Source organism: Cololabis saira, chromosome 16 (assembly GCF_033807715.1).
Source record: "Cololabis saira isolate AMF1-May2022 chromosome 16, fColSai1.1, whole genome shotgun sequence".
Taxonomy (NCBI): domain Eukaryota; kingdom Metazoa; phylum Chordata; class Actinopteri; order Beloniformes; family Belonidae; genus Cololabis; species Cololabis saira.
Genome location: NC_084602.1, coordinates 22,249,346 through 22,261,752, shown reverse-complemented (window position 1 = coordinate 22,261,752; position 12,407 = coordinate 22,249,346). Strand labels below are relative to the sequence as shown.

At 43.4% G+C, this 12,407-nt stretch overlaps 1 protein-coding gene across 2 annotated transcripts in view; it reads right to left on the bottom strand.

Annotated features, from left to right (window-relative positions):
- Positions 1-12,052, bottom strand: part of evla (Enah/Vasp-like a) — a 49,279-nt gene extending 37,227 nt beyond the window's left edge. The window contains exon 1 of one of the 2 annotated variants that reach the window (XM_061744240.1): positions 11,664-12,052. In XM_061744240.1, the coding sequence (XP_061600224.1) occupies positions 11,664-11,668 (5 nt within the window). In that variant the 5' untranslated portion in view covers positions 11,669-12,052. Of the gene's footprint in view, positions 1-7,806; positions 8,071-11,663 lie in introns of those variants that run through there. The other variant, XM_061744239.1, reaches the window with a different exon arrangement.
- Between the last annotated feature and the right edge of the window lie 355 nt (positions 12,053-12,407).

Below are 12,407 nucleotides of genomic sequence, written 5' to 3'. Positions count from 1 at the left end.
ACTTATTATCCTAAAACCCCAGAGTATCCCCCACACCAGGATGGTTCCACCTAACCTGTCAAATGCCACCTGGCTTCACCTGTCAATTAGGGATGGGCGGTATGGACTAAAAAATGTATCACGATAATTTCTGGCATTTATCCCGATAACGATTAAAATGAGGATAAAAAAAATACCAATTCAACTCCACCTTTGTAACTATAAATCTATCTCGCTCTCAGATCCGCCATGTTTGTTACACAAAAACGTATCAATGGGAATTTATCCTTCTTTCTTTCTTTCTTTCTTTCTTTCTTTCTTTCTTTCTTTCTTTCTTTCTTTCTTTCTTTCTTTCTTTCTTTCTTTCTTTCTTTCTTTCTTTCTTTCTTTCTTTCTTTCTTTCTTTCTTTCTTTCTTTCTTTCTTTCTTTCAGGCTCATTTCCTTCCTTCCTTCCTTCCTTCCTTCCTTCCTTCCTTCCTTCCTTCCTTCCTTCCTTCCTTCCTTCCTTCCTTCCTTCCTTCCTTCCTTCCTTCCTTCACGTATGTTGTGCGTGGATTTAACACAGAACCATAAATCAGCTTTACACAAAAACGTCATCAACGGGAATTTATCGCTTTTACCGCGAGATGACAAATTCTTATCGTGGGGAATTTTTTTGACGGTATATCCTGAACGGTAAAATATCGCCCATTCCTACTGTCAATCACTTGGACCAACGATGGAGTCGTGGTTGAAGCATAGCAGCAATATTTTTATGTTTAATAAATCAGTTACTAATGGCACAGTGCTCTGTTTTAGGTCTTTTTTTTTACAACCAAAAGTGCTTTGCGCTGGTAAGGGGGTACTTGGCTGAAAAAATATTTCACAGGGGGTACATCACTGAAAAAAGGTTGAGGACCACGTGTCTAGAATGTCCTGTGTGAGATTTGTTATAACTTCACTTTTGAGCACACTTGCTGCATTTCCATTAGTGGCAGTTGGGAGTAAAGCCTGTGAGGGGGAACTGTAACATCCTCCTCTGTTCTCTTTTTACAGTGATAAACCTGATAGGATCTACTGACTTCTCAAAGTACCACTCCTTACCACTTGGTAGCAGTAATGCACCACCTTCACGTTCATTTGACAACAGCCAATAAATAAAAGAGAAAGGAAAAACTATAATAACAAGATCAATACTGAAGAAGCTGAGATGGTTGCTGTGTTTATGTTTGCCGTTTGCATAACTGCAGTGATGGCGATGAATGATAAGAGACGGCTCATACTGTATGAGGACATTGACCTTGCGGAAAAATGTTACCTCCTGCCCACGGCATATCCATCCAATCGCGTCAACACATCCCCTCCATATAGCAGTTTTTCTGGGCCACTCTGAGTACCTAACCTACATCAGGGACGTGCTTCAACCCTGTTATGATTTCAACTTCATAAACGATTTAGACCCCATAGAAATACCCTCGACCCCATCTAATGGAAGCAGCCCTACTGTTTGACTCAGGACCTAAAACTACTAAGTTAGGGTTGGGAAAGGATGCTCAGAAACATTGCTTGCTTAAAAAAAAAGCACAATTTATCTAAAGTTGACTGTCTCTGACAGTCTTTCACACAGATGTCTAATGAAATAATAAAGACCTGGACATACTGTAGAAGCGCACCTTTACTGGCTGACGTAGGCCAGTGTTCTTGCATATTTTTTATGATTCCACCTCTAAAACATTTACCTAGAAGATTACATTAATGGGTTCATTGATTTACTCAAACAGACTTGTATGAAAAAGTGATGGTGATCCATTCAGATGAATCAGGTGTGTTGGAGCAAAGAAACATCTAAAACATGCAGGGCAGTGGGTCCCGGCTTGAAGAACACTGATGCAACCAAACAGTCCTACATTTCTTCTTTTTCAATAGTTTTTGTGATCTTTCTAAACTGCAAACTCATGTTCTTTTATTTTCTTTTGGTGCCTCCTTCGCTCAGAGTAGGGCAACTAGGTTATAGTATTTGTCTCCCTACTCTCCCCTGTGTCCAAAGCGGGAGGTCAGTGTGTTTATATGAATTTGTGGGATCACACACACACACACACACACACACACACATGCAGAGCAAAGAGGAGACGCCAGACATGCACACAGCATGAAGGTTTACCAGGTACTCAACCGGCGACACATGAAGAATGTGTACAAAACAGAAGACCTTTAGTTAATAATTCACACTGAAAATGCTGAATACGTACGTAAATTCTACAAAAAAAAAGAGCTCAGGGAAGAGCAAGGCTGGTAGCAGCAGAGGAACATGATAGGCTGAATAAAACAGCCAGACGGAGTACACAGCAGAACTACATATAAACAGGGGACTGATGAGCCACAGGTGGCATCAATTAACAATTGCTAGTCAGGTTCAAGCGAGCCAGAAAAATCAAAACACCCATTACAAAAAAGGAAGTAGACTTTCAAAATAAAAGAGGAAGCACATCAAATACATACCGGTACTAACAAATCTCAGATTGCTTTGTGGAGGTGTGGGCTTGTTTATTTGTGCTGTAGACTCTACAGTATTTTCTCTCATTCACTCCTGTGATCTTGATGCTCACTTCACTCGTGTAGCTCGCTTGAACAACACTGCTGTCTTCTTCTGAAAGGTTGACTCTGAAACCTCAAACTAATAGAAGACAGATCACAGAATACTACCCTTTGAACCTTAAAACCGCTTTGATCACTGGCCTCCAGCCCAAAAAACCACAGCTGTCCTCATGCCACACAACACGAGTCACGCTGGCTGGGAGGGCAACATGGCAATCCTTTTCATATAAAGCCTTGTGTGGTTGGTAAAGTGAGCGTCACAATCAACAAGAATTGGTTGAACAGGAGCATCAGTCTTTCAGTCATTTGTATTTTTCTCAGGTTCAAATGAATGTCTGTGTTGAGCATCATTGAGGTGGACCCAGCTGGCCTGCAGGACATTTCTTTGCCAGGCTACGCAAATGTTAACAAGCTCAGTTTGTGACAGACGGGGCTCTGGTGTGCCCCAGAAGGAGATCAGGTCTGCTCACTAACATCGAACAGCAACGGGAGAAAGTGCTCAAAGGCAATTCATGGCACCGAGAATCAAACATGATCCTCACAACTGTGTCCATGTCTTAATTACTACTTAGAGAATTACAGGTTGCATTTTCCAGCGCACAGCTGCAAACTGGGTTCTGAAAAACTCTGGGAAGCTGTTTTAGAAGTATTGAGGGCATATGTGGGGACGTCCGAATTGACTACAAACTTAAAGACTCTATGTTGTCACTTTGTTTTGGCATGTATAGATCTCTACTAGGGATGGGCGGTATGGACTAAAAAATATATCACGATAATTTCTGGCATTTATCCCGATAACGATAAAAATGACGATAAAAAAAATACCAATTCAACTCCACCTTTTCAACTATAAATCTATCTCGCTCTCAGATCCGCCATGTTTGTTACACAAAAACGTCATCAACGGGAATTTATCCTTCTTTCTTTCTTTCTTTCTTTCTTTCTTTCTTTCTTTCTTTCTTTCTTTCTTTCTTTCTTTCTTTCTTTCTTTCTTTCTTTCTTTCTTTCTTTCTTTCTTTCTTTCTTTCTTTCTTTCTTTCTTTCTTTCTTTCTTTCTTTCAGGCTCATTTCCTTCCTTCCTTCCTTCTTTCCTCCTGCTCTCTCCTTTATTCCTCCTTTCCTTGTTTTCTCCCTTCTATTCCTCCTTTCCTTGTTTTCTCCCTTCCTTCCTCTTTTCCTTGTTTTCTCCCTTCCTTCCTTCCTTCCTTCCTTCCTTCCTTCCTTCCTTCCTTCCTTCCTTCCTTCCTTCCTTCCTTCCTTCCTCCTGCTCTCTCCTTCCTCCTCCCCTTTCCTTCCTTCCTTTTTCCCTTCCTTCCTTCCTTCCTTCCTTCCTTCCTTATTCCCTTCCTCCTCCCCTTTCCTTCCTTCCTTCCTTTTTCCCTTCCTTCCTTCCTTCCTTCCTTCCTTCCTTCCTTCCTTCCTTCCTTCCTTCCTTCCTTCCTTCCTTCCTTCCTTCCTTCCTTCCTTCCTTCCTTCCTTTCTGTACGTTGTGCGTCGTTTTAACGCAGAACCATAAATCAGCTTTACACAAAAACGTCACCAACGGGAATTTATCGTATTTTATCCCGAGATGAAAAATTCTTATCGTGAGGAATTTGTTTGACGGTTTATCGTGAACGGTAAAATATCGCCCATTCCTAGTCTCTACACATGGTGGTGTGGTGGTTAGTACCATCGCCTCATAGCAAGAAGGTTCCTTGTTCACATCTCGGATCTTCCTTCATGGACTTTGCATGTGCTTCCCCGTATGTGTGGGTTTTCTCTGGGTAGTCCAGCTTCCTCACAATCCCAAAAGCCCGAATGTTAGTATGTTTAGTGATTCCAACATGACAGTAGGTGTGGGAGTGAGCACACATGGTTGCTTGTCTCCTCTGTCTAGGGTGTGCCCCACCTCCTGCTCACTGACATCTGGGATGAGCTACACCCTCCCTGTGATCCAGAGCAGACTTAAGAGGTATACATGGATATGACATCACAGAACCAGCTCAGGGGAGAATTAGCCCGCCCACTCAGCTTTATCCTCACCCACAACATCGAGTCTGCAGGCTGCATTCACTGTGTGTCAGACTAAAGAGGTCAAAGCTATTTGGCCTTTGCTCCTGAGCCTATCCCAACTGTACACAGGTGAGTGATGCGGTATCCCCCCGAGCTGATTCCAGAATAAACATACTTAAATAATTTCACCCTGGGATTATTCAAGTATTTTGATTGATTGATTGATTGATACTTAAAAAAAAAACAAATCCCTCCTGCTTCTCCCCTCTGTGGGGTTTGCCGGTGGCCTGGGTTCCGGGCTCTTCCTTGTCGGCCTCTGGTCTCGCGGGTGGCGGGGTCGCTCCCCCCCCTCCCCCACTATAGATACACTTCAGGTGGAGCTTTGTTTGGTTTATTTCACACACACACACACACACACACACATACACACATATAGTCATTTAGTCACATGCACACACACACACACACACACACACACACACACATACACACACGCATGATCATATACATACACACACACACACATAGACATACACACTGGCTTGTTCACCTGCATGCTGGCTCTCTAGTTTTTGGGTTTAGGTAGCGGTAGCGATAGCTTAGCTCAGACTGCGATCAGATCTCAAGATTTAGGTCGATTGCTGTTCGTGTTTTGGTTGGCTCCGTGCCGGTTTCGTGCTTTGTTTGTGGTTTTTTTGTTGCAGATTTCCAGTGCTTGACGTGTGTCTCCGTGTGTTCCTGCTTCCTGGATTGGCAGCGGATGTCGTCACCCCCCCCCCCCCCCACCCCCTCCCCCCCCCAAAAAAAAAAAAAAAAAAAAAAAACACTGGGTTTGTATGTGTATATTTATGTATGTGTACGCATATGTGTGCGTATATATATGTATATATTACATATAGTAATAATGCACATATATACACTTTTGGTTTCTACCGTCATGGTATAATTCAATAATATGTGTGCAGACAAGGTAAAAAAAAAAAAAAAAAAAAAACAAAAGAAAGGAAAATCTCCATTTCACAGTCGAGGTCTTCCTTTTGTACTATTTCCAACTAAATTTATCAGGGGTATTCAACTAGCGGTCCACAGGCCGGATACAGCCTTCAAACACATGGGACTATTTTCCATTGACTGCAAAAACATGCCAGAAACTCAAACTGGCTTGTATTAATATGTTGCATAAATGTGAAATACAGAATCCGAGTTCATCTGAGGTCCCCATAGTAACACAGACTGAGTCTGCATCTGTTGTAGATGATCTGTGGTTCAGTGATTAGCATCGCTACTTATGAGCCAAACTCTGTTGAAAAAGCAAAATCAAGGCAGGGTCATTTCTCTCACCGGCTGCAGGTCAACAGGTACAGCAGCTCTGTGGTGATAAATTACCTGTGTAACTTACATAATGCTTTCACTGTGAAAGTGCCATAACTGCAGGTCCTTGTTCAACCCTTATTGTTACCGTGGGTACTGTTTTACAGCTTTTAACGGATAACAAAGGCTATAAGAATAGTTCTGGATAATGCTATGGACACACTGATTTTTAAGAGTCTTATTTATACTATATTTTGCAATAGTGGCTATAGGCTTGTATTAATCTCTCATTCGTGGTTGGTTATGGCATGAGCAGTTCATTAGAAACATGGCGTTAGTATTAATATCTCATATTTGGTATTTCTGGAAATGGTGTTTAAATTATTGTTTTAATCAGTTAATCTCACATTTAACATTCATGGATGTGGATGAGTCTTGAGTCCAGTATTACTGTAGTTTGGAAAATGCTGATGATTGACGCAGAGTGAAGCAAATAATCAGACAATTCTCCTCAAGTTGAGACTTACATCCCACTGAAAGCTCATATCATATTGCAGACTTTATTTTCTCCAGCTGTTGCAGCTGTTGACATGGCAGTTTCCTCCAAAGTGCTCATGTCTGCACAACTACTAAACTGTGTCAAATCATAAACTGTAATCAAAGAACAAAAAAAAAAAGGTAGCGTGGTAATTTTCCCAACAATGATCCCTTCGGAGCATTCGTACATGCAAGATGAGCCGATAGATTCTTTGATAGAAGGTTAATCAGGATGGAATATCTTAATATAAGGAAAAAACAAATGATAGTGTTCCCTATCAAGCAGCAGGGGAACACCAGAACAGTAACCCTCCAAAAGGAAATTATGTATTTATTACACAGCTCCATGGATGCCAATTGGGCCTGAGGCTAAATGTCATGGATACCAGCAGAAGTTCCTCCCGGCCGCCGCCCTCCCCCACCTCCTCCACCTCAGTGCTGTCCTCAGTTCATCATGTCACTAATCCTGCTCCTTAAAAGGAACTAGCACTTCCACATGGTTGAATATACAGACCAAACAGTTTAGTATATGAACCATTTCTAACGGGAATGTGCCCGTGTCGGTCAGAACAAAAACAAACACAAACCAAGAGCATATTTAGTAATGCAGGAAGGTTTTCCATGGGAATATACTGTACTTTGCGGTAGATAACTACACTTCATACAGTCAAGCCTGAACCGAAGCTGTTATCCTCTCTACCCTACTCTGATCCACATCTGTATTTGAGCTCACACAAGTCACCATGACCTGCTGTAATCTGCCCGGGCCACGTTATAAACAGACTGCTCTATCTGTATATCATCTGGCTTTGGATAGTCCCACTCATTTAGCCATTCAGAGATTAGGGCTCTCTATCCTTTACTTCCTGTCTTTCCCTCTGACATGTACGTGATGCAACGAGTCAGATCAGCAGTGTCCGGGAGAAAGAGTAGCTGAGCAGAAGTGCTGACGAGCGGCGAGAAAACTGACTCCCAGGAAAAGGCTGAACTGAGCCAATCAAAATCAAACCTCTCCGCAAACAGCTGGCTACAAAGAAAGCTGCAGCCAGAGCAGAGGGCTGGAAAGAAGGAGACAGATGAGAGAAAAACCAGCAACTCCAGGAAGAGATATTCCTCTCCTGCTTTTCCTTGCTTCCACTCCAACTAAAGCCAACTGCATGTAAAGTTTGAGAAGCAGTGACAATGATACCAAATGAGAGAGAAACCTGAGTTTTACTGCAGAGAAGCATTCCTGCAAGTACTTCTTGAAGAGGCAGACAGATTATGAGGTCTGAAAGCTGAGCTAGGCTTTAAACAGACACACTCAACTGAGAAGAAGCCGCATCAGTCCAAAACCAAATCTCACACAACTTCGAAACACACAAGAGACATACGAAAAGAGATGATGATGAAGAGTTATGCGCCCTTACCCAAAATCGTCCAGGGAATACATGTCGCTAAAGGAGACGACACAGTCCTCAAGTGCAGGATGAGAGGAGGGAGATTATACAGGAGAGGGGGAAGTGTCAGCCTGAGCAGAGAGAACACCGCACATTCTGTCCGACGCTGCTGCAGCATGCACTCAATCTTTCCCCCCTCTCTTCACATCCTCTAAAGAAAGTTCTTAAAAATTCACCAAGCCAGCAGAGCCTGTGACACAGAGAGTACGGGGGAAGGAGTGCACGAAGGAAGATGAGGAGTGTTGCAACAGAGTAAGTAAGGGAATGCAAAAGAGAGGGAGAGCGGGGGAAGAACATGTGACTCGCGTAGACCAGTCAACTCGCTCGGCTCCGGCAATCGGACTGCCGCCTTTCAGCCTCCAAGGAATCTTTTCCACAGGGTGAAAATTACATGTTAGCTCCCACAGAAAACAAGAGTGCTTTTACACTTGCCTTTCCATAGCATGAAATACTCAGAATGTAGCTTTAAATAGACTGTTGGATGTTAACGAGGCTGCACGTCTGCCATAACCCTTAATCCCTTATTAAGTGTAGAGAAGGCAATCACAAGAGCACACCACATCTCCTCATTCAGCTCAACTTTCCTAGAAGAGAGACCATCATAGGTCCCCGGAGGAACAAATGAAATCATTAGTGTTGAATTCTAGGCAGCCGTGTTTTTTTGATCTCCTGTAAAATGTGTGGCTTCACTATATTTGATGCTAAAACCAAGGGGTCCATCTGGCCGAACCAAAACGCAGACCATTAAGCTTCTTTGCCACCGCAAGCTGAGGTGTGTGGGGAAACAAACAAAGAGCAATCCAAAAGATTAGACGGCTTTGTGTGCTTTAAAGAAAAAAGAAAAAGGCAAGAAACATGCAACGTGCAGCTTAGAGCTGAGGAGGCCAGACAAGCACGAGACTTAGCTGAGGCTAATGTATGGAGATGGTCAGAAGTGTTGGCTTGGTTGAACTGAAACGCTGATTACCCATTTTGAATCATATGAGTATTTTAATAACATTTCCAAGGTTGTTTTTTTTTTTGTTAAAATAAAAAACTAAATCAACAGCAGTACCCTAGACACAATCACAGGAACATCTCCCCAATAACTGACTGTATCATAATGACTAACTGATGCTTCTATTGTGACAGCTTTGAGTCTTTTTGTCTTGTCAGCCAGTAATTTGTGCCGGCTTTCTTTCCTTTGTTGCAATCAATGTTTCCAGTATCAGATGCAGCCAAGCAAACCCACATCATGGCACAACGTTCACCAAGTTTGACTGAAACTAGAGTCCTCTCTTTCATTCAGTCACCTCTAAACAAACCGAAACGCTGCATTCATGAAAAATCTTCTTTGACTTCCTCTGTCAAAAGAGTAAAGAGGCTGCAGAAAACATTAGACCTTTTTTTTTCCTCCACAGTCCAAACTAATATTAACAAACTTATCATGCAACTGTATTTGTCTACATGAAATTAACTTTGTATTATTGTAATTATGCAAAGTCTTTAGTCTGTACATATTTGGCAATGTGCGTTATTACCAAGCCAAGTTGAGCAAATGTGGGGCAAGGGTACTAAAAGGGGATTTGCACAACAAATAGAGACTATCTTTATAGTCTTGCAAGCTGCAAAAATCTGGGGAATTGAAAACTGGAGAAGAAAATTCCTCGCTGGGCCGTAAATACTTTTCACAGCATGTGGTGAAGTCATATGATACCTCCATCATGTCAGAGGAAAACCAAAGCAGATTTATAAACAATCCTTGCATATAATCTAAATGGATTACACATTTATAACGGCTACTTCAAAATCAAGCCATTGCATCATATTAGTATAATATTTAATGTCATCTTTCCTTTCCTTGAAATTGGGACTATGATCCTTCAATTTCAGCCTTTATCATTCATTCATCTGTCAGAGATGAGCTGGGGGAGGAGGTGTTGTGGCTGCAGTGACGCAGGCTTCCAGGGAGCTGTTCTCTGATCAGTTCAGGGGGAATCGCCAGCGGCGTCCTGCAGCACAACACAGAACTCAGCGTTTTAGCTTCCAGTGGCTGCGCTCCCTCATTCTACCTTTTCCCACAATGAGTCACCTCAGAAAAAAAAATCCCAACATCTATTAATGGCACAAGACAAGCATTTCATTGTTTCCCCCTCTTCCACTCTTTCTCTCACATGTATTTCATCTCTGTCAGACCAGCATACCCCCAAAACAACCACTAACATCCAACCACATGACAGCAGCGAGGCTGACAACTGGAAAAAGGCATTGCATAATGGAGCCGCTAACGCTGACAGACGTATGTGCATGCTCAGAAATGCATGTGCACTCGTGCACAAATGCTGGAATGGAAGCAGGGAAGCTTAACAAATGATCTTATTGTATTTTTTTTCTTTCTATAGTCTGCAAGAGAAGCAGCAGGTCACCTTGCTGCTGCTCGGCAGAGATTTAAGACTTCCCTTTTGGGCTCAAGTCAACAAACAGATCTGCCTCTGGCAAAAATAAACACACAGGATGGGGCACAAGGAGCTGAGCTCTGCAGACAGAGAGAAAACACTGCTCATCCACGTGAACTGTGCCCTATGAGGCTTGCATGTTTACAGTCTGAAGATGACACATTTGCTACTGGATTAGGGTTGGATAGGGTGAGGTTGTTTTTATTTATCTATTTATTTTTAACCATGTCTCTCTCTCTCTCTCTCTCTCTCTCCCTTTCCTTTCTTTCCCTCTCTAAGGAGAAGCAACTACAAAGCCCAACAGTCTGTCAGACACAAGCCGCCAAAAGCAGAGAGAGAGAGAGAGAGAGAGAGAGGGTGCACGGTATCTGAGGAGAGCTGTCAGAGTAAATCTGAAGCCTTGAAGCAGAATGGAGCAGGCTGCAGTTACGGAAACATAGAGGAGTCAAACTACAAGCAGGAGGAAACGTAAAAAGACTGCTGCAGAAATAGACCAGAGCACGGAGACTGCATGCTGCTGGAGGAGATTTAGGCCTCGGTGCATGTTGCAAGGCATTGTAACTAGAGAAAAGCTTCTAACACCACCCATAAGCTTGGAAATAGATTAAATATTTCAAACGTGAGGCGCACATGCTACAGTCTGAGAACGCGTGTGCGCATCCATCACGGAGCAGGCTTATGGAGGTGTGTGTGAGGAAGAGAGGGGGGGGTTGGGGGTCTGTTAACCTGCCTGGCAACCACCAAGAGTAAACACCCTCTTCCTCTTGCTGCCACGGTTATAAGCGCCCCCACTTATCCCCAACCCCCTGCAATCCCTCACATATGGCGGTGCATCAGTTAAAATGTACAGAATCAGGTATTGCTCATGTGGAAACAGGAGATGCTGCTGTTTCCATGACAACAATAACCTGGCCCGAAACTGGAGACTGGTGTTCAATGCACAGGGCGGATCCGGCCGTGACAATAGAGGATGGAAAGAGCAGACATGGTTGAAATAGCTGTGTCTATACATCAGGATGGAGAAGGTATATAGGCGTCATGGAGCTGAGGCCGAGCTGGGTGGGCCGCACGGATGCTCCAAATACTCTAAGGGTAAAAAATAACCCCCCGGAGAAGTCAAAGCTGCTACAGTTACTCATCCCGTGATAGTCCTCTGAAAACATATGTGAAATGCAGATGGAAGTCGGAGGTGGAGAGGGCAGACCGTGTCGGTGCGCATCTGTCATGACGCGTCAAGGCTGATTTATGGTTCCGCGTTACACCAACGCAGAACGTAACGCCGTAGGGCACGCGGCGACGCGCACCGCTACGCCGTACCCTACGGCGTCGATTTAACGCAGAACCATAATTCAGGCTTTAAGCAGAGCGCACGGATCTGGCCGCGGCTTATACCTCATTTTCCGTCCTCCTCCTTTATCCGGCCGGGGATGTAGGGCTGCGATGAGGCGGCTCAGTCTTTAATTTCGGCGTATGTCGATCTGGTGTCCTCCGTGTGCGTGTGAGGAGAGGGATCGCTGGCTGATGAGGAGTCGTAAACGCTAAGCGACCACCCGAGGGTTTTCTTCCATCCGCTTTGTGCTCAGTCGTCTCTGCTGTCCATGCGCGACGCTGCGTGTCCTCACGTCCATGTTCAGCTGCAGCTGCGGGGGAACGGCGGGGATCACTCACGCCACATTACTTCCAGTTAGGTGTGTGTTTTGGTTGTTTTTTTTTTCTCTCTTGCGAGGATGAGAGATTTGAGGAGGAAAATGCTAATAAGGAGAGTCGAAGCTGGAGGAGGAGGAGGCTGGGAGAGGAGAGGAGGAGGGACCTGGCCGGCTCACTGCTGCCCACCTGAGGCTAAGATGTGCACATGCAGACAACCCACGACCCCCCAGTCCCTATGGAGGTAGATTTGTGTCTTAATTATTCAATCCAAAAAAAGATTGCTTCAATCAAAAAATATATATTTCATTAAAAAAAAATTTCAATCAAAGAAAAAAAGTGTTTGAATGCAAAAAAAATATTTGAGACCCACAAAATTGCATTTGAACACTTTTTTTTGGATTGAAAATATTTTTTTTGAGTTGAAGTGATTTTATTTGATTGAAGTGAAAAAAGTTTTGAAGTTTTTTTTTTTTTTTATTGAATCATTTT